Here is a 23172-nt window from a genome sequence, read left to right as displayed (position 1 = left end):
GTGTTTACCAACACTAGGAAGAAGAAATTAAGTCTACCAAAACAATACTCACTTTTAAGTCTTATATTCAGATAATTAGGTAGACTTAGCCTGACTTTTTTCCCTCCACAACTAACTCTTTTAGAATGAGCCAAGTGCCTAACAATTTGGTAGAGTTACATTACTCTACAACTAACATTCTTTTTAAATTTCTTTGTAGTCATAAGCTGACATTTGAAATATAAGGGGTAAACTAGTAACAACAGGGAAAATTTAAAGCTGAAATATTATTTTAATCATTTCAGTATCTTAATATATATCAGTCTACTTAGGAAACATGAAATTTCTTCTATTTGAGTTTGAATACTGCCTAGATAGGGACTTAACATATCTTTCTAGATGTTTAGCTTTAGCATAAGTTACTCTAAATTTGCTAAGGGTTCTTTGACTTAGATGCCTAAATATATTTTGTTTCAGAGTGACTTGGATTTACCTCAATATTTTGTTCAATTTATTTTGTTCAGTAATATTATTTCTGCTTGCCTTTCGGCTTATCTTGTAAGATAATTATACTCTCTTAATCAGGTTTTTTACTAGTGTAATGCAACATCTTCAGTGGAAGTGGTTCCTTTTAATTATCAGTCTTGGGAAGGGAACAAAATTACTTCCAAAGATATTATATATTGGAAGTTAAAACAGACATTTATTATGGCAATTTAAACTTACAATTTTATAAAATATTTTTATCCTGATCTATTTTAAATACCTACTTTCACAGTTTGAGTGGATGACTTCGTTTCAGTGGTACACAATTTTGACATCTCTGACACCAAATGCCATGGTATATTTCTTCCCTACATACATGTATAACAGTAACAGTATTATACACAACAGTAATAATAGTATAACTTCATTGGGGTACTGGACCTGATTACAGTGTGTGTAAATATGTGGGAGGGGGTCTTCCCACACATACTCACACCAAGCAGTTCTCCAAACACTAGCAGTGTATTTATCGGAGAACTCAACTCAATTTTCATGCTATCTGCCCCAGACACAGCACCAGATTCCCAGGTTAAGGGCTCTGTCCTACAAGACTGCCTTCCATCCCCCACTCCAGAGGCCTGCCGGTTGCAAGCATCAGCCAGTTAGTTACTTGTGCTTCCGACTACCGGCTACAGATTGGAGATTCCCAGGACCTCATACTTAGGTTCAATTAATTTGCTAGAGTAGCTCACAGAACTCAGGAAAACACTTGCATTTACCAGTTTAATAAAGGATACAAGTGAACAGCCAGATGAAGAGAGACATAGGGCAAGGTCCCAAGTAAAGGAGCTTCTATCTTTGTGGACCTTGGGGCCTGGCTTGGTGGCACATGGAGGTGTTCAAGTTTCCCAAGCATAGAAGCTCTCTCTGACTAAGAAGCAGGATCCAACCGGACAGAGCAGGCAAAGCAGAGCTGAGAGAGCAGAACGAGCTTCTCTCTTGGGATTTGTGAGGGCTTTAATGCATAGCCGTGATTGACTAAATCATTGGCCATTGGCTGGTCCACCCTCCAGCCTCCTCCCTTGGGTGGGGGTCCAAAAGTCTCTCATTAGCATGACAAAACACCCATCTCACCTTTAAGACTGCAGTATTTTCAGGAACTGTGGATAAAGACCAAAAATACCTGGGAAATATACATTTGGTCTTATGATTCATTGTATCACAACAATAAAGCCAAGTAACCAGTTTGTTTTGTAATCATATCTTTTTTGTTTTATTACTTTGAAATAATTTTAGATGTATAGAAAAAAATGCAGAAACAGTACAGTGTTCACATATATGATGGATACACTTCACTAAGCTTCCCCAGTGTTAACAATTCATATTCTTATAGTGCCAGTAGACCCAAGGAGGGTATTTGTCCGCACTAGTCATTCTCCTTACCTGGGCAAGGTAAAATTGAAATGTCAAAAGGTAGGACCATTCCTCCAAAAAGGATTGCTGGTCTTCATACCATGTCTTGTGAAGCAGACTTAGGGTACATTAGTAATTTGCTGTTGGGGCACTTTTAAAAATCCATGTCCAAAATGTGCTGTGGGACATAAATACTTAAAAAAAAAGGTGTGCTGTGGGAGAAGTGTGCACATTGTTTCCTTTATTCCAGATTTATTTTATAGAAAGATGGTCAGTGCCTTTTATGCTTCATAACCACTGTTTCTTTAGGTTCATGTGGAATTCCTTCCCCCGGAATCTTAATGTTTTCATTATTACTGAAAACAAAGGTTTTTGGGTCAACAAAATACCAGACAATGTGTGTGCTCTCCTCAGTGAGTCTTTTCCCATCCCCCGCTCTCTCACTCTTCATTTTGTTACCAAGTTATAGGATCTTTTCATTAAAACGTTGGGGTTTTCCTGGCCATAAGGTACCAACAGAGTTGTCAAGGGTTCCCAGCATTAACCACTGGAAGCATCATTTCAGAAGCAATGGCTAAGCAGTGGCAGCCATTTGTGGGGTCTTTGGTAACTTGTTACCTGCTTAAAATGAGGTCTATGACTTAAGATTTAATGAAGAGTGGTTTAGATGTTTCAATACACCATAAAACCTTACCTGGTAAAGTCTATTTATTTTTAAAGTTTCTTGTTTAGATAAATACAGAAAGTTTTTAAAAACGGGTATCAGATAATTTTTATCCATTTGGAAAAATTTAGGAAATCGGTCATTTTTAATGAATGTATTTTAATTTTAGTGTATTATTTTATTGTTAATTTTACCTTTGCCTTCCATCTTTTTAAAATATGTTCTTTGCTGCCTTGGAATTATGTTTCCAAGGCTGAAGATGATTTATTCTCTTCCTGATGGTAGTTATTATTGCAAATCAGTTGTTATACTATACTGCTGTGCATTTTGATCTTTTAGTGTAGAGGGCGTAGTGTGTGATAGGGACACTAAGATAATTTGGAGACTACATCAAGAAATTGGATGCTAATAAGGATAAATATAAAGCCGTTGGTAGTAGGACCCCTTCCTGAAAAAGAGTGTATTTCTGATTAGAGGAGGATCTTCTTATTCTTATCAAGAGGCTAAGGCAGCTCATAAAACATAATTGGAATTGAAAAAGTAGTCCAACTGGTATAGTATTAGTTACTGATCCAGCCAATAGATGACCATATGAAAAAGGAGAGTCAAAGGGCTAAGATGCAGATTCTCAGGCATATAGATGACTGTGTTCTTGGAGCACCACCCCATTAGCGCTCTAATATGCTCCCACTCTTGCTCATATTTTTCTCTTTTCTCTCTTGCTGTCAGCTGTTATTTCTTGCTGCCAATAAAATGTCCCAAGATATGACTTTTTTCCTCTTGCTAATCAATTTTCTACTTCTAATCTGTTATATTATTAGTTGATCTTTTTAGAATTATGTCTAGAGTAAAAGTAGATTGGCTGTGAAAAGGACATTTTTAAGTATAAGGTACCCAAGATCTTAACACATGGGACTGATCTTTATGTTTGTCTGCTTGGATTTTTTCTTAGTCTAAGTAATTTCATGAATAGTCAAGATTCCCAAGTAGTTGACTTCTAGAGAGGGAAAAAAAATCTTACTGTATGTTTCCATTTATGAACTGTGTGCTTTATGTATGCTATACTACTAAATACCTGGTGTCTTGTAAGATTTGTAGGTTAAAATTATGACTTGTTATTGAGGGCAAATTAATTGTTAAGCACGACTTTGAAGTTCAAAGTTAATTGATTTTGTATGCATAGAAAAATGAAACCCAGAAACTGACTGAACTTACACATTAAAGTGTGAACTATGAAATATACACTTTAAAATAATGGAAAGCAAGGACAGGGTTCTACATCCTAGAGACTGTTTGTGTGACTTGCAAAGTCCAATTTTCATGCTTAGTAAGTTGGCTAGAGGCCAGATACAATGTCAGGGTCTGAGTCTTCCCAGAAACACAGTTTATTCTTTGTAATACTTTGCTTGTTATAAACTACTGTGTCGCCTTGATCTCTTGTGTGCAGTAACACATGTCAGTCAGAATGTCCCACATCTTTGGTTCTGCTGTTGTTCAGCTTTTTTATATTAGAAGTGCTTCAATTCTTCAAAATTATTTTCCAGAATTTTGTTCTGAGGTAACTATACAATGATTTTAAAAGCTTAAGTTTGATTTCATTCATGAAAAAAATCAGAAATCTACGTTAAAATTTGTGATTCTGTTAAATCTGAAAAGTATTTCAGGCTAGTAATAGCCTCCTGTGAGTAACAGTATTTTGTATATAAGAGATTTGCTTCCAGAATGCCACATTTTAAGGTTACAATATTCTTGGAAAGTCGAAGAAAGTATTCACATCAAAGAAAGCATTTTTATTACATTGGATTACGCAAGACTTTGGCCAGTCTCCTTAGCTTCATCTGTTTAAGGGTTCATTTTCACTTGTTTGGCACAAGTCCCAGCAGAGGCCTTCAGAATTGTGGTTAGCAGCATGAATGAATTACAAACTTTGGACCAGCTCTTCAGTTAGAGCTGGCTTTCTGCCAAAAAGACAGTGCCTTATATGGGGTCAGGGCAAAGCTGTGATTCGTTGAGCTCTGCATTATATAGAAAACATACTTGTGATGCCTGTTTGCTTTCTTTAAAATAAAAACAAAACAAAACAGAAAAAGCAGGCTTCCAAGTCTTATTAAAATAGGAAGTAACAAAATAATGTGCAGGTTTTACTAATGACAGAGTTAAGCAATGGAAATATGGCTCTCTTTATGATTAAAATGCTGAAAGTAGAAGTTGGACCAATAAGATTAAATAATTAGTCATACTTTCACATGGTTACCATACCACTGGGTTTTGGGATTGACTAGATACTTGCAAATTAAAGCAAGAATAGTTAACTTGAACATGCCAACTCCCTTCTCGTTTCCTGTAATTAATCGGGAGTTGGGTAACCTTTCAAAACTTGAAATGTTGGAATGGTACAACAGTGAAATTTGCTCTTCATAAAGTCAGGAATTTTTGCTTATATTCTTAGGAGAAAATAGTTACTAGGGCTACTAGGAGGGAAAATATTAAGATATTTTCAAATACAATTCATTTATCTTTGTGATTCTTTTCATTTAGGCAAATACCCTATCTGGATCTTCTCTTAGTCAGGCACCATCTCATATGTATGGAAATAGATTAAATCCAAATTCATCGATGGCAGCTCTTATAGCTCAGTCTGAAAACAATCAAACAGGTAAGTTTTCAAGAATATTTAAACCAAAATTCCATTACCATTTCCTAATATAATTCCCCTCCCCAACCTCTCTATTGGCTCACTTTATTTGAAAAGTCTAAAGGTGTGGTTAATACAGGGTTGTGCCCCTCCCCCCCCTCCTTTTTTTAACTAAGAGAATCACAGTTGGAAGTAAATAGTACTCTGTGTTGTAAACTAGTGATGTGTTTTTCTGCTGTCTGAAATGTAAATGTTTAAGCAGAGCCATCAGCAGGCAGGAATGCAAGTGTCTCCTCTGACTTTTGTGATTGATGTGTTCAGTTCTTAGTTCTATGTGATGAAAGTAACATAACACTGGGCTATTCTGTGAATAGCCTAAACCTATATTTGCATAATTCATGAAATTACATCACACAAACTTGGTTAAAAAAAAATCCTATGAGAGAGTTTCTACAGTGTTTTGTAATCCTGTGAATTTTTACCAGTTGACATTTTGTAGCATTTTGCCTCTTGTACTGTTTTAATGAGCCACTGGATTTGCTTTGTTTCACTCCATCCTTAAGGATTTGTTGACATGTCCAAGTAGTCGTGCCTATTTGGGGGAAGGGAATGGGTTTAGCAGGCCACCAAGAATGGATCAGTGGTATCTTTACCATTTAAGGGTCAGAAGTTACTGACTCAGAATGAGGGGAGGTCACCTTGAAAGAGGCCATATAGGAAGATTTTCTAAGGAACTAACTGTAGAGGGAATACAAGTTACTTTTCAAACAGATACTTCGTGTTACCTAAGGAATATTTTGAAGAAATTACTTTTTTTTCTTTTAAATACAGAATTCTGTATTCCTACTTGTTTCTGTCAGTTTGGGTATTGGGTGTTTTGTGTCTTTATTCTTGGTTTTAAGATCTACATAATGTATGTAATTTTAGTCTTGGTGTGGGGCTCTGTGTAATACATTATGTATTTTATGACATGTCTCAGGATGCAAAGTGTTAAAAAATACAAAGCATAAGGATTTACTGTGATAAGCATACAGATTAGCTGTCCACAGCTGTGATTCATTACTTTAACCATAAAAATTATAAGTGGCTGAGAGAAGGGCACTGCAAATGCAAACCACGCTTTTGTGCTGCAAAGCTAAAAGGAGTGAAAGAACTGAACATAATCCAGGGACTTCTTGACCCACAGAAATGGGTAGAGACAATGCTGTGCATGCCACTGGTCAGTGGTTCCAAACTAGCAGCATATGCTACATCTGCTTTCTTGGTTGCTGCCTGGATAGTGCTAAAGGTTTTATGTGTGTTTTAGGAAAAATCAGGGCAAGAGCTTAAAACCTCTTATCTAGTGAGAGTCACTTTATCAGCTATGAAATATTTACACTGCAGAGCAAGACCTGGGAGACAATAGCCGCAGCCTTGTTGGCAGAGGAAGCTCACCCCGAGGAAGCCTCTCACCTCGGTAAGCGGTATTTACACTGCAGAGTTTGGGCAAAGCAATGTTTTGAGATTTGGAAACTTCTGTATCTCGTATCAGCAGAGTGTACATTTGTGAGGCTATAAAAGCATTCTGTAGATAAGCACGTCTGGACAGTCAAGAAAAATGATTCTAAATTAATTTGAAGATTAAACACGTAGTTAGATTTTTAAGTTTTTTAAAGCTTTTTTAGATTTCAATTTGAACTCGTTTTTATCATTTGTATATTTAGCTGCTGGTACTATTAATTAATCCTTTTTGGCCATGAAATAATCTTAAAAATCTCTTAAAGCTACAGACTCTTTCAACTTTGGGTTCCAGTTTTAGCTTTGTTGTGGGCCATGCACTTAACCCTTTGGTCTCTAGTTCCTCATTCAGTTAATGATGTTCTTGTGGCTCTAAAGTCCTACTAGTTCTTAAAATTGCTTGAATCAAAGTATAGCAGATGTGTTACATTTCTGTGAAATTATCTTAGATATTATATGAAAGAATGAAAGGCCCATTTGCTAATATTACCTATTACATATTACATATTACATATTACATATTACATATATGTGAGATTCTTCCTGTTAGCAGGACACTTGTAACCAGAGTGATACTGAGAGCACAGTCTGAGTGCCCGAGTCTTCTGTCCTCCATAGGGAGAACGGAAGTAGGGAACACGGTGTCAGTTTGTAAAGGACAATGCAGCTTTCAGGTGTGGCTGTTTTTTTAATAATTTGATCCCACTTTCAACTTCTAGACCTTCTGCTAGTTTATTTTCTCTCTGCTGTCTAATTTTGGAACTGCTTCAAGCATGGTGTTAGGCTGGGTAAGAATGGAGAGCAGGAGGAGGAAAAGCCCATTCTAGAGTTTTTGTTCAACTATGGGAATTAATTTTATTAAAAATTAACATTTTTATGTGACAGCTACCATCGGTATCAGTGTTGCTGATACTATAATATTTGGGGAATGTCTCTTAAGGAACATCTTTATCATTAGATTAATCCAAAAACTTCTAATCATGCTGTTTTCTAGTAGTGCCTTTTTCCTGTATAATTCCTGAGAAAATTAATAGTAGTGTTGTTTTTCCTAATTGAACTCTGCAGAAAATTGAATAGTCCTTCTTTTGAACTAGGAATCTGAAGTAGACAATGGTTAACATCATCTGACTAATCTATAATTTTATGCTGTGATTACTTCTGTATTGTTTTATTCTTCTTTTCAAAGAAGAAAGTTAATGGATTTTTTCTCCTCTTTAGTGGAAGAAACATTTCTGTGTTCTCTATTTACTCTAAAAATATTATACAGGCTACCCAGAAATTATTCAAGATCCCTTAGTGCTATTTTGCTTAGTGTAGTTCTTTGTTTTTCATTACCTAAATGGGATTTAACACAATAAATGGTGCTAAATTATTTTTAGCATGTATTTCCATCTTTATATTACTCTTTAAAAATCAACCAGAAATGTAATAACCTCAAGTATCCTGGCATAATGTACTATTTGGAGAGGGATGGCCAACTGTATGTAGTACAGGCTGTTTATACATGAAATAAAAAGCTCCATTTGTTTAATTTCTTATTTAGGGAGATTGTTGTAGAGAAGCATATTAGGGCAGTGGCAGCACACTGATGGGTTCCTAGGCAACCTGAATTGTAGCCCCAGCTGTCATTTACCAGTGGAGTGTCTTTGTCACTGAAGTCCCATCTTGTTTCCTCACATAGAAATGGAGCCAGTAAAGCAAGGTTGTTGTGAAATCATATGAGATAATTATGTGGAAACACTTGGGAAGCTTGAAAGTCCTTTTACTAATGTATTAAGTTAGGATGGAGTCTAGAGACCAGAAATGTCCACATTTACTAATTGAAAACAAAAAGTGGATGAGCATTACATGTTCATCGTGATACAGTGTTTGTTTTGGAGAGTTAAGTCATAATACCATATGACATACAGACCTGAGACATCTTAGAAAAATGTGTGAAGGGTTCAAATAAAAATGGTCTTGATCATCTTTCTTAATTTCGAAGAAGTTCTAAATAAGTATTTTCAAATTTATAACAAAAGGGTCCTTTAAAATTATTAATAATTTATTTTTACTGATACTTGATATTTTATCTGTTGTAAATTAAAATGCTTTCTACATTATTAAATTGTACAGTGTTACTTTGCTATTTTGCACATTAAAGCAGAATGGTGGAACTCTTCTGGCTAATTTTATAAAGTGTTTCTAATACTGTCTTTCCCCCTTTTGCCTTATAAAGCTCTGTCAAGTTCTTCTACAACCTATTTCAGAGATTATTGGTGGTATGCTTATATTTTCTAATGGTTTTTAATTTTTGAGTATGGCCAGCTATTCCTCTGACTTTATAATTTGATGAGGAAGACTGATAATTACTAATTTTTGGGTAGATTATGGTTTTATTGCTCTTCTAGCATAAACAGCCTGGTGTCAGAAAACTTGCACATGACAAGGGTCAGCTTAAGGTGAGAAACATTAGTGTGCTTTCCTTCAAAGGGTTCTCCTGTTTAACCTGAGGATGTTTTCAACAGATCCCCTGTAAGCAGCTTACAGATTCGCTATGATCAACCAGTCAACAGCAGTTTGGAAAGTCTGCCTCCAGTAGCAGCCAGCATAGAACAGCTTTTGGAGAGGCAGTGGAGTGAAGGACAGCAATTTTTATTAGAACAGGGTACTCCTAGTGACAGTAAGTATTCTTTTCTTGTCTTTAATGAAAGATGAATAGATGGATGGATGGACACAGGGTGGATAGATTACAGACATTACCCTTGATCAAGAAGAGCAATGAAATTATATGTTTTATGTAATACAGTGAGAAAGTATAATGTGGTTTAATAGAACAAATTCTACAGTTTTACTGCTTTGATTTGAATCCTATCTTACCTGTTACTAACAGTATAATCTTGACCAAGTTTCTTAGTGTCAGTGTGCTTTAGTCTCCCATTTGTAGAGTGGGAATAATAATGAACCTATATCATCAGAGTGTTGTTTTGAGGATTAAGTGACATTAAAAATGGAAAGAACATTGCCTGGCTCAAAGAAAGTGCTTATCTGTTCACTGATTATTGTTACTGTTTATAGTTATTATAATATCGGTACTTTGTTTCTCCATTGTACTTCGTTCTTAGTGATTTTAAAGTTTACTAAAACCAAGTTACATCTTCTCTTAGCTCAATTGTTTGAGGAAAACTTGCTCAGCCCTGTGGAATTTATTTCTTAAAATGCATGTAGTCAAGTATGGCTGTCTATTTTCTTACAATTTGAATGAGAAAAAATCATAATTAGTAAATGATATATATATATATATGTAATTCTCATATATATCATTTAGCTGTTAAGTTACATATTACATATTCATATTTAGTATCTCTAAATTTTTAAGTATTAGAGAGGACCAAAAGTGAAAAGTTACAGAAAAGCAAAGTTACTACAGGTGGTTAGCTGAAGAGGTGATCTATTGTTAAAGATATATGTTTTGGGGGAAAAAATAGATAATTTTTATCATTTTATAATACAAGCTTTTGTTGCTTTGTTTTATTAAAACAAAACATTTTGCTTACTGTTAGTAGATAATACCATAAATTGGTATTTCTATGAATGGTACCCTGACAAAAAATCCTAATTGTGAGGAAATTCATGCTGGGATAATCCTTTAAACATGATAGCTGGAGGACAGGTTTAGCTCAGCCTTACTTGCATCTCATTTGGGTACACTAAGGGTTTCTTTGTGGGATCTTGAAGAGGAAGGATAAAAGTTAAATCCTTGGGAAATGGCCATATCTGTCTGTACCAGTAGAGTTGTGTCTTTTGAAGGCCCTGGGGGCACGTTAAACAAATACAACTTTTTAATATGTATGTAGAACTTTTAAAGTGTCCATCACCCCCACATAACCACAGCACTGTGTTGTCAGTTGAGAGGTCCCAGTTGTGGGAGGAATTGAAACAGTATTTGAGATGATGAGGTGGGACAGAAACGAAGCCTGTTCACTGATGATACGCCTTTCTCCGGGAGTTGGGAGTGGGGGCCGCAGTGCACACACACTGCTCCCTGCTGGAGGATGTGTGGATCAGCATGCCGAGCCGCTGGGGTGGCTGATGGGCTGGGTGGCTGATGGCATTAGCTTAACCAAGCAGCAGCCAAAAGCTTGTGTTCTTTATTATGGTGAAGAACATTGGTGCTCTTCTTTCCCATCTAAACATTTTAATGAAAATCATGACAGGCACTTTGAATTTTTGAGTAGGCTTTTTTATATTGATGAAAATAAAATGTTCTTGTCATTTTTCTTTGAGAATGGAAATTACCTGAACCCAGGTGGGTGTTTTTGGTATGTGGCAACAATGTTTCCAGAAGGCACATCTAGAACCAATATCCTTTTGTCTGTATATATTATGGTATATACACATGTATCTACATATAAGTTTAGGAATAAAACCGAGTCATTTGGAAATATTTTACAGAACTTCTACTTCTCTATTTTAACTTATGTCTAAAGTTATTATTGACACGTTAGTCTGTAAAATATTTAGTCCTGTGTGTGAACTTGTCTTAACTAAAAACCATCCAAATGTTTGCTAGTTTTAGGAATGCTGAAGTCATTACACCAACTTCAAGTTGAAAATCGAAGATTAGAGGAACAGATTAAAAACTTGACTGCCAAAAAGGAGCGCCTTCAGCTACTGAATGCACAGCTCTCAGTGCCTTTTCCAACCATAACGACAGACCCTAGTCCAGCTCATCAAGTGCAGGCATTTTCAGCACAGAATGGTAAGTATGCAAATTAACATTTATTGTTTATCTAAGTAAAGTAGGATAGACTTTGAGTATCTTCTTAAGTGAATAATAACTGATCACCAGGTACATGAAGGTGTAGAAAAGGAATGGTCATTTATTTTTAAAGAGCATAAAATTCTGTTAAGTGGTTTACTTGAATTTGCTGTATCTTATTTAGTACCTAAGTTAATGATAAAATTTATTTAAATGTGTACTGATCTCTTCATTGATTGGAAGCAATGGTATTCAATAGCGATACAGATTTTTCCATTTAAATTGGTTTTAGGAATAGCAAGACTTACTATTTAAGTATTCTTAATGTGGGCTCTGGAAAAACTTTTAGATAAGCCTTTAATCTTACACACAATGTAATTTAACTGGGTAAGATGTTGTCTTTTTTATTTTGTCTTTTCTTATTCTAGCTCCCACTACTGATTCCTTGAACAGCAGTAAGAGCCCTCATCTAGGAAACAGCTTTTTACCTGATAATTCTCTTCCTGTATTAAATCAGGTAATTTTGGTGTGGTTTTCTTTTGAGCAACAGTGTATTACATTAAATGGTTTAGAATATTTTAATCCATTTTGCTGTGTTCCTTACAACTTGTTCTGTTTCACTTACATTAGGACTCGGCCTCCAGTGGACAGAGCACCAGCAGCTCCTCAGCCCTTTCTACTCCACCTCCCGCAGGGCAGAGCCCAGCCCAGCAGGGCTCAGGTGTTGCTGGAGTTCAACAGGTCAATGGTGTGGCAGTGGGGGCACTGGCTAGTGGAATGCAGACTGTAACATCTACCATTCCTGCCGTGCCTGGAGTGGGTGGAATAATTGGAGCTTTGCCAGGTAACCAACTGGCAATTAATGGCATTGTGGGAGCTTTAAATGGAGTTATTCAGACCCCTGTCACAATCTCCCAGAACCCCACCCCACTCACCCACACAACTGTACCACCTAATGCAACACACCCAATGCCAGCTACACTGACAAACAGGTAAGAAACTTAAAGGTACTTGGGTTTTTTTTAATACAACAGAACCAGTGTCGCCCACGCTTTAGATTGGGATTTTTAATTTGTTTCTTCTAGAGGTACTGGTACTCTAAGAAATTAAAATCCACCAAGCTTTTCAACTAAGTATATTATACTGAGAGCCATTTATTTTTGAAATTTAGGATTAAAACAAAATTAAATGATTTTTTTAGCAATGAAAGCATTAAATAAATTTTGTGCAGAAAATTTCAGTCTTGACCTGTGATGTCTTCTTTGTGTATTGTGTTCATGTATCATAAATTCTGAAGAAAATAATGAAATGAAGATCATATATGAATTTTGGTTTCTTAAAATTCAGCTATGTAATTTTGTTAAGCTTTATCATTAAAGATTTTGATATAGGATGAAGGTCAAATACTTATCTTGAATTTCCAGGAGTGACACTCATTGATTGTACTGGAATCTAATTTGACTGTTCAAAATAAGATGACTAAAGTCATGTTGTGATTGAACATACTTTTGAGGAATAACTCATTTAAAATGGTTTTACAGTGGATACAAGTAAACTATTTCTTTTGGCTTTCTTTTCATTGGTTCTTAATTTTACCACTGGGGCCACTGAAAAAGGTTAGGTCAAATCAATTAGTGTTTTGGGATTTTTTTCTTTGTTTTAAATATGTGTTACTTAGTGTGAATTAAATTATCCTTGAGTAGTTAAAAATAAATTATTACATGTGCATGTAATAAACACATGTAAATACCTATTCTGTAAAATAACTTAGCTCCTGCTTGGTTTATAATAAAAGGGAAAACAAAACATTTCGTGACATTCTGTGAATGCTTATTTACCTATATATACAGAGAGAGAGAGGAAAGTAAGAAATTTGTACATCATCGTTTTCAAACAGTGTTATGATTAAAAACTTGACTTGTTAACTTAATAAATATCAAATCAAATTTTGTCTTTCATTTTACATTATAAAAAATTAAAGGTATACAGTAGAAAGTAAGAACTTTAATCATTTTTCAGTGCCTCAGGACTAGGATTACTTTCAGACCAGCAAAGACAAATATTTCTTCATCAACAGCAATTTCAGCAGTTGCTAAATTCTCAACAGCTCACACCAGTAAGTTCTTCCTTTTGATAATATTTTATTTTTATCAGGAACAAGTGAGCTAAGCTATAATAGATATTCAGCGTGGGTATGGCTCTTGCTGACTCTGATGGGGAGATGGCAATAAAGAAATATATACTTTGTGGTAATGATAAGTGCTGAGAAGAATAATAAAGCAGGAAAAGGGGGTAGAGGACAGTGGGATGAAGGCCACTTTAGATAGGAGGGTCCAGCCTCTCTGAGTAAGGGACTTTTAAGCATGTATCTGAATAAAAGTTTAAGGGGCATGGCTTTTTGACATGGCAGGGATAAATGAGAATGTGCATGTGGGCTAGAGGCAGTGGTAGAGGGAGTGACAATTGTAAAAGACCTCAGCTGGGCATGTGTTTATGTTCTGAAGTCTAGATGGAAGGCCAGCATGACTGCAGAATGAGAGGCTAGTGCAGATCAGAGCTGGTTGGCCAGGTGGACACGCTCTGTAAGACCGTGGACTGCCTTGTTTGGCTGTGGCAAGAAATTTAGAATTATCTTAAGTGTGATGGGAAAGCCATTGGTGATTCTTCTTTTAAATCTTTCTGTTCTGCAATTTTTTAAGTATACCAAAATAGAGAGTATAATATACTTACCACCCAGCCTTAATAATTACCTCAATTTAAAAAATCTTTTGTTTCATATATCCTCACTTTTTATTCTGGGTTATTTAAAAGAATTAATTAGAGGGTTTTGAACAGAATAGTGACATGATAATAATTCATATTTTTGAAAGATTACATTAGCTGTTGCTTGGAGAATAGTCTGTGTGTATTGGGAGGGGAGAAGGTGCACAAGTGGAAACAAGGAGGCTGTGAGTGTCATCCAGGTGGGAGATGATGCTGTCTTAATAGCATGATAAATGCAGTGAAAAAAATGTTTGGAATTGTGTATTTTTAAGATAGAACCAACAAGACTTGTTTGCCAGAAATTCAAAGAAGAGACCTAAATGATTGGATGTTGTCTTTAGTGAGATTTGGAGACTAGGAGGAGCAACAGGTTTTGGAGAGAAAACAAGAGGTCTGGAATGGACACACTAGGTCGAGACATCTGTTTACGTGTACAGATGAGATGTGGACCAGGCAGTCTGGATAGAGTCCACGGACAGAATGCAATTGAAAATACATATTTGGGGTCATTACTACACATATGATACTTTCATTCATAAGATTCGATGAGATTAGTAGGGAATGAGGACTTTTCTTTTTTTAATTTTTCATTAAGGTATTATTGATATACACTCTTATGAAAGTTTCACAGGAAAAAAACAATGTGCTTATGATATTTACCCATATAACCAAGTCCGAACCCATACCCCAATGCAGTCACTGTCCATCAGTGTAGTAAGATGCCACAGATTCACTATTTGCCTTCTCTGTGTGACACTGTTTTCCCTGTGACCCCCGACACCATGTGTACTAAACATAATACCCCTGAATGCCCTTCTCTCTTCCTCCCCACCCACCTTCCCCAACCTCTCTCCTTTGGTAACCACTAGTCCCTTTTTGAAGTCTCTAAGTCTGTTGCTATTTTGTTCTTTCAGTTTTGCTTTGTTGTTATACTCCACAAATGAGGGAAACCATTTGGCACATGTCTTTCTCCTCCTGGCTTATTTCACTGAGCATAATGTCCTCCAGCTCCATCCATTTTGTTGCAAATGGTAGGATTTGTTTCTTTCTTATGGCGGAATAGTATTCCATTGTGTATATGTACCACCTCTTCTTTATCCATTCATCTACTGATAGACACTTAGGTTGCTTCCATATCTTGGCTATTGTAAAAAGTGCTGTGTTAAACATAGGGATGTGTATGTCTTTTTGAAAGAAGTTGTATTCTTTCCATAAATTCCAAGGAGTGGGATTCCTGAGTCAAAAGGTATTTCTACTTTTAGTTTTTTGAGGAACCTCCATATTGCTTTCTACAATGGTTGAACTCGCTTACATTCCCACCAGCAGTGTAGGAGGGCTCCCCTTTCTCTGCCTCCTTGCCAGCATTTGTTGTTCTTAAGTCTTTTTGATGCTGGCCATCCTTACTGGTGTGAAGTGATATCTCATTGTGGTTTTAATTTGCATTTCCCCGATGATTAGTGATGAGGAGCATCTTTTCATGTGTCTGTTCACCATCTGAAGTTCTTTGGAGAACTGTCTCTTCATATCCTCTGCCCATTTGTTAATCAGGTTATTTGCTTTTTGGGTGCTGAGGCACGTAAGTTCTTTATAAATTTTGGGTGTTAACCTCTTGTCAGATATGTCATTTATAAATATATTCTCCCATACAGTAGGATGCCTTTTTGTTCTGTTGATGGTGTTCTTTGCTGTACAGAAACTTTTTAGTTTGATGTAGTCCCATGAGTTCATTTTTGCTTTTATTTCCCTTTCTTGAGGAGATGCGTTCAGGAAGAAGTTGCTCATGCTTATATTCAGGAGATTTTTGCCTATGTTGTTTGCTAAAAGTTTTATGGTTTCATGACTTACATTCAGGTCTTTGACCCATTTCGAGTTTACGTTTGTGTATGGGGTTAAATAATAATCCAGTTTCATTCTCTTGCATGTAGCTAACCAGTTTTGCTAACACCAGCTGTTGAAGAGGCTGTCATTTCCCCATTGTATGTCCATAGCTCCTTTATCATATATTAATTGACCATCTATGCTTGGGTTTATATCTGGGCTCTCTAGTCTGTTCCATTGGTCTGTGGTTCTATTCTTGTGCCAGTACCAAATTGTCTTGATTACTGTGGCTTTGTAGTAGAGCTTGAAGTCAGGGAGCATAATCCCCCCGCTTTATTCTTCCTTCTCAGGATTTCTTTGGCTATTCAGGGTCTTTGTGGTTCCATATGAATTTTAGAATAATTTTCTCTCTTTCCTGCTTCCCGGGTAGTATGCCTGTCTCCACTGCCTAAACCAGTGGGCTGAGCACACAGGTATAAGCCTCTGTGCTTTGCATTTGTAGTTGCTGTAGACAGATCTTCCCTCGGGCTGACCTAATGCCAGGGTAGGATTTGCCAGTTTGGCTGGAAGAAAGGCGCAGTAGGCTGCATATCACGGAGGGGGTCCTTGGAGCTGTGTAGCCATCCAGGGAGCTGGAGCACCTGGAAATCGTGAAAGCTCCCAACCTGCTGGGCAGAGTGCACCCGGACAGTTTTGTTTTGTCTTCCTGTCCTTTCTCCTGAGCAGTAAGCTCTGTGCAATCCTTACCCCTTTAGCAGCCCTTTTGCTAAGGCTCTCAGACTGCTCGCCTTTCTTTTGTCCCAAAGCAGCTGGATATGGATCCCAGCTTTCCGCAAGTGGCTGGAATCTCAGTGTCTCCAGGAATTCTGCCTGTCTTAGCTTTCCAACCCTGTAATCACACAAGTCTCATGAAAGCACCATGAAATGTAGGTTTGTGCTCCCAGCGCAGATCTCCGGAGTTAGGTATTCAGCAGTCCCAGGCCTCCACTCCCTCCCGGCTCTGTCTCTCTTCCTCCTGCAGGTGAGCTGGGGTGGGGAAAGGGCTTGGGTCCCGCCGGGCCACAGCTTTGGTACATTGCCCTGTTCTGTGAAGTCTGCTCTTTTCTCCAGGTGTATGCAGTCTGGCACAGCCCTCTTCCCTGTTGCTCTTTCAGGATTAGTTGTATTAATTATATTTTCATATTATATGTGGTTTTAGGAGGAAGCCTCTGTCTCACCTCTCACACCGCCATCTTTGATCCTCTCTTGGGAATGAGGACTTAATGTGTGAGGACTGAGCCCTGCCGCATAGCCTGAGGAGGGGAATGGTTTAGTGATGGGTACTGGAAACCAGGTTTGAGCGAGACGATGGCAGAGTGGTGTCCTCGGTCCATGCCCGGAAGCGTTTTGGAGGTGGGGGTCAGCTGCGTGAGATGGCTTCTGCTGGGATAGGAGAAGCTGGCCGTGAGGTTTGGCTGACTAGAAGTGTTCCACAAATGCTGTTACAGTGAGAATTACAAACTGCATTGGGTCAATAGGAAGAGGGGAGGCAAAGTGAAGATGATGTGTTGGCAACTTAGGAGGTTTCACTGTGAAAAGCAGAGACCTGGGCAGAGATGGCCGTGTGTCTTCATTCTGAATATGGCTGCAGATGTGCATGTCGATAGGTGATCCCTGGTGTAGGATGGAGGGTGAATGATACCTCAGAGCAGAGTTCTGAAGGGAGAGGGGTTGAGCCCACACTCTCTGTGGTAGGGGCAGGCCGAGCAGCTTGTCAGCAGGTGGATGGCAGGAGGTTGAGGACACCCAGCTGCTTACTTGGTTGTTTCCGGGGTTGTCTTACTAGATGTTTCAGGGCTAACATGTCCAAAACTGAGCTGCTGATCTTCCAGCACAAACCTGCTCCACACACAGTGCCCTTCCCTCAGCTGATGGAGTGACCCTTCCCTCCACCCTTCCTATTACTCAAGCCGAAACCTGGCCATCCTTCACTCCTCTGTTTCTCTGATGTCTCACATTGACTCTGTCAAGAAATCCTAAGTCAGGTAGTGTCACTCTGCTATAAACCTTCCACTGGCTTCTTTCCATGTTACTTTGAGTAAAAGCTAGTGTTTGCAGCCTGTACCACTGTGAGGCGACATTCCCCAAGTGTTTCTACTTGCTCACTGCACTTCCGCGCCTTGTCTCCTTGCTGTTTTTTGACTGCACTGGATAGGCTCCCTGAGCCCCTTAGCACCAGCTGTTCCGTCTGTGCCCCCTCCCCCCCATATCCACATAGCGATTCTCTTGTCTCCTCTGAGTCTGTGTCCATGTGACAACTGCCCTGAACAATACCTCAGAGGACCTCCATCCCCGCCATATGCCTACACTCACTCGTGTTTACCCTGACCCTTAGCAAGAATCATATCCTAATCTGTCTCCCTCTCCCCCTAGGGTAGGCTACGTAAACGTAGGGGATTTTTTTTCTCCACTGATATGCCTTGGAATAGTACCTGGCACATAATAAACACTCAGGAAATGAATGTGTGCTTGCTTGTAAAGAACAGTCTCATAATACATCAAGAAAGCTTGCTTTTTGTTGGCATGAATGAGAACTTAAGAAGGTATTTTAAGTTCCCAGAATTGTGGGAAGGATTTGACTCACATAATGTATTCTCAAGTCAAATATAGGTAACTTGTGACATCCAAATTGCCACTTTCCTGATTATCATAAGTAACCTAGTGTGAGTTATCTCCCATGTTTGTTTACCCTGTTTCGAAAATAAGCCATTCACTGACGATGTGGACATCTTACAGCAGGTGGTTATTGTCTAGTGCAGCATATTTTCCAGATGAGATACTTGTTTTCTTTCCTAGTATGAATGTGACTTACATTAAACAGCTAATATTAAACTAAAGAACATAGAAAGGGAGGCTTTCCTGACTGCTGGATTCCATGATGGGAACTCATCTTCTCACTTGTGTTTTTATGAAGGAGCAGCACCAGGCGCTTCTGTATCAGCTTGTACAGCAGCACCACCAACCCGAATTACAGCAGCTGCAGATCCCAGGCCCAGCACAGATACCCATCAACAACCTGCTGGCAGGTACTCAGGCACCACCACTTCACCCAGCCACCACCAACCCCTTCCTCACCATCCATGGCGATAATGCGAGTCAGAAAGTAACGGTAAGGATCTTTGCTTTTTTATATCTAGTGAAATAATAAAAAGAATTTTATTGATTAATCAGAGGTGATTGGCTCTCCAGCCTCCTCCCCGCCCCCATCTCTGAAATACTTTATTTCCAATTATTTCTTCTTAAAACCAGTTGTGTCAGCAGCTGGGTATTGTAAACACAAAGGACCTAAGACAGTTTATATATCTCCTAAATGTATCAGTTTAAATTTGTGCATAACATTTGAAGACTTATAATTCAGCAGTTTTCATAATAAAATATATATTTTAGTTATAGCAACAGTTGTGGGATAGTCCAATCAAATAGTTCATACTATTTGAGAATCTTTAATTAATTTAATTATAGAACTAGTCTAGGTAATGTAGGAATATTTTTATTATTGAAGTGCTTTCTAGAACTGAATTCTATTTATAATGAATATGTAAATTTTAGGGCAGTCCAATTATTCTACAGATTTCTTTTTTAAAGAAGGAAAAATAATAATCACCTATGTAATTGAATTTAAATTATTAATTTCCTGTGAGTGATAGCATCTTACTCTTTCAATGTACCAGATAAAAATGGATGCAGAAACAGTGTACTATACATACAGTAGCATACATTTTAAGGTTGTTTCTTTCTGTTAATTCTCCCCTTCAATTAGGTCTATTTTACTGGAGTGTAATGTTTCCCCTAAACTCCAGTTCAGGGCAGAACCCTGTTAGAGGAAGGATATTGGGATATAGAATGGAGACTGGACACCAGGAGAAGGAGGAAGGGGAAGAAAGAGGTGGGAGACTTGGCAAATAACAGTGTTAAAAGTCACAATGTTTGCTATTTCCCATTATTTTGAAAGTTTGCTGTTCACTGTGCTTTTAGTCTTCAGAAACTTTAGTTTGTATTTAGTAACAAGAGTTGGTTCAAAATATGGGATTTTTGGTTTTCATTAACTCTTCAGTGTTTTGTTTGCCCCATTGTTTCTCTGGCTTCCTGATGGTGAATACTGTCAACATCACAAATCTAGTTTCCTAGTTTCTTCTCCAATGTTTTGCTGACATGGGAAATGTCAGTGATTCTCTATTAATTTAGAAAATTTTGTACTGTGTTTTCATTTTTTTTTCAGTATGTGTGTGTATGTGTGTGTGTGTGTTAAAAATGAGTTATAGGCACACCTTGGAGATAACTACAGGTTTGGTTTCAGACCACCACAATAAAGTAAGTCATGAATTTTCTGGTTTCCCAGTGCATATAAAAGCTGTGTTTACACTACACTGTAGTTTATTGAGTATGCGATAACATCATGTCTTAAAAAAGCCATGTGCATACCTTAATTTTAAAAAATACTGCTAAAAATAACCATCATCTGAGCTTTCAGTGTTTGTAATCATTGATCACAAGTAATCACCGATCACAGATTACCATAATATAATAATAATGATGAAAAAGTTGAAATTTTGTGAGAATTACTAAAATGTGACACAGACGTGAAGTGAGTAAATGCTGTTGAAAAATGGCACTAGTAGACTTGCTGGACACAGGGTTACTATAAACATTCCGTTTGTAAAAAAATGCAGTATCAGTGAAGCACAATAAAACGAGATATGCCTATAATTGCAAAGCTACCTTTTCCTGAGTTATGTAATATGAAATGTATTTTTAAAATGGAGAACCACAATAGCAAATAATATAAACAGAGTGTTAATTACCTAGTGAAGAAAAAAAGTAAGACAGAAATAATATTCATGAGTAGAATATCCTGCTATGTGCCAGGCATCTTTGTTAGATATAATAGTATGCATGATTTCAATCTTTAATGTAATCATAGGTTGTAAGCCCTTTTCTTTCTTTTATAGAGTAGTTAAAGGAGACTCAAAGAGGTTAAAGTTCAAAGGACAAATAGCACATATTGGATCAGAGCTCATGACTTCTTAGTCCATAAAAAGTTCATTTTTCCACAGCAGCATGTCACTGTTTTTGTGGAAAAGTCAAGCTGGGGGGATGATTGCTATATTCATTACTTATGAGTTCTGCCCCATAAATAGGTACTTCTGTCTTTGTTATACTGTTGAATTTAATATAAAGGAATGATAATGTTTACCAGGAAACTTGTGTATTTATATTATGCTGAAAAGCAGCCATGCTAACTTAGTTGTAGGAGAAAAGCAATAATCATATATCTCAGTTATAATTTCAGTTAAGAGGATATTACCTCAAGTGTGAGCAAAAAATGGATTTAGCTAGTGAATCTGATTGTGTTTAACTGCAGAGACTTAATGATAAAACGGGGCCTGTTGCTCAAGAGAAAAGTTGACACTTGAGAAACATCCAGAAATTGCCTGTCCTGCTGTCCTAGCACTTCATCTGGCTGCTTTTGCAGACACCTGTGAGAAATGCAACAAGAAACTACTGCACAACAAAGGATTCATTGCCACAAGGACATTCTTTTAAGGCTTTGATTGATTTTCTTGTTGCTTTTGTTGCACTGAAATGGAATTTCCATGTCCCCCACCCTTCACCCAGATTTTGTGAACTTTGAAAGAAAATTTAATAACTAACTTCTGTCAGTGAAATAATTTACATGCAGTGAGTCCATCAACCTAAGAGAAATTTAACATAGTTTGTGCACAACTAATTTTGTTATAAATTGGAGAGATAAATAACAAAACTAAAGACTTGTTCCATTTATAACTATTTGATTTTGTTGTACAAGTTGGAATATGAAAATAAGATCTTTTGTTTGAGTTCAAGTATGTTTGTTGCTCTGTGAGTGAAAGCTTAAGTTTCAAGGGACTCTCCAGTTTCTTTTGCTGGAGTTTTATTGGTTAAATATTGCAAGTAAATAGGTCATCAACTGGGACTTGGCAATCTTTGTTATAAAAGTTTCCTTTCTAGTGGGATTTGGCCAGTTTTAATAATCAAATTAGGATGGTCATGTCTGCTTCTGCTAAAGGTAATTTTCTTTTGCTAAATACTTTTTCATTAGTGTTAAGACCTACTCACATTTTAAAGAAACCTTCAGTTTAAGTGATTTCTAAGGCTGCTGGAGGAACCAGATCAATTCAAAGTGAAAGACTTCTTTCAAAAGAGGGTCCACTCTGGAAACTGCTGGTAGGGTCTGGCCTGAATCAAGTGCCTGTATGTACCTCCGTTGTGTTGCAGTGGCTGTGGATGGCTGAGCTTGCCCTGTGGTCAGGCTGTGTGAGTAGTAGGACTAGTCAAGAGTGGCGCCAGTAGCCTTCCTCATGGTTCTGCCTTTATTAAAAACTTTCTGTGCCACTGTAGATAGCTCAGGCAAAACTTACCTGGGTATTTATCCACTAATAAGTCACAAGAAAGATGAGTGGATTTGGTAAGAATTTTTTTTTTTAATTTAAACAACTTCCCATTCACTGACAGTAATTTCAAACAAAACAAGACAAAACCCTACTACTGCAGTTCCTGAAACAGGTGAAATCTGTATTACAGCCCTTCCACTTTGGGTAGCCACACTCCTGGTGTGGCAGTATGGCAGAGTCTAAATTAAACAATTGGGGATGTAATCATTGAACTGTTCTTAAATGTGTGAATTATTAGTGGAAAAGACCCAGCTGTAATTAGACCTCCACTGTGTACTTAGCTGGAAGAACATGTTAATTCTGCAATATGTCTCTTGGTTAAACATTGCACAGTTGTTACCTCATTTCTGTAAATAAGGTTTTGTGAATCTGTTTTGTATTGTGAAAAATTCATAAGATAACATTGATATTGATATTTGTAATATTTCTAATTGGTAGATTTAATTGAAAAGTAAAATTAATTTATTTTTATATGTTCAGGGGAATTTTAAAGTCAAATCTTTTGTAGATAATAAAAAAATCGGTGTGGTTTATTTTACTTATTTAACCCACTGGTTATTATTCTGTAACAATTTGTATAAATGGTAAATTTTGAATGTGTTGTTATTTTACCTAGATGTAAAATTCCACATGTATTAAAGAAATTGTACAAAGTTTTTGTTAATAAAATTTAATAATGTTTATAATTCTGTGCCATTCTTTTCCT

The 23172-nt window shown here is 37.2% G+C and overlaps 1 protein-coding gene across 8 annotated transcripts in view; it reads left to right on the top strand.

Annotated features, from left to right (window-relative positions):
• The window catches only part of MLLT10 (MLLT10 histone lysine methyltransferase DOT1L cofactor), a 295452-nt gene extending 272637 nt beyond the window's left edge, over nucleotides 1–22815 (top strand). For all 8 annotated transcript variants that reach the window (XM_073229105.1, XM_073229111.1, XM_073229106.1 and 5 more), the window contains 9 exons: nucleotides 5081–5198; nucleotides 6561–6633; nucleotides 9182–9336; nucleotides 11227–11415; nucleotides 11844–11932; nucleotides 12046–12407; nucleotides 13435–13531; nucleotides 18950–19144; nucleotides 21398–22815. In XM_073229105.1, the coding sequence (XP_073085206.1) occupies nucleotides 5081–5198; nucleotides 6561–6633; nucleotides 9182–9336; nucleotides 11227–11415; nucleotides 11844–11932; nucleotides 12046–12407; nucleotides 13435–13531; nucleotides 18950–19144; nucleotides 21398–21442 (1323 nt within the window). In that variant the 3' untranslated portion in view covers nucleotides 21443–22815. The remainder of the gene's footprint in view (nucleotides 1–5080; nucleotides 5199–6560; nucleotides 6634–9181; nucleotides 9337–11226; nucleotides 11416–11843; nucleotides 11933–12045; nucleotides 12408–13434; nucleotides 13532–18949; nucleotides 19145–21397) is intronic.
• Nucleotides 22816–23172: the final 357 nt, after the last annotated feature.

This window comes from Manis javanica, chromosome 2 (genome assembly GCF_040802235.1).
Source record: "Manis javanica isolate MJ-LG chromosome 2, MJ_LKY, whole genome shotgun sequence".
NCBI classification, from domain to species: Eukaryota; Metazoa; Chordata; class Mammalia; order Pholidota; family Manidae; genus Manis; species Manis javanica.
This window is presented reverse-complemented; position numbering and strand designations above follow the sequence as displayed.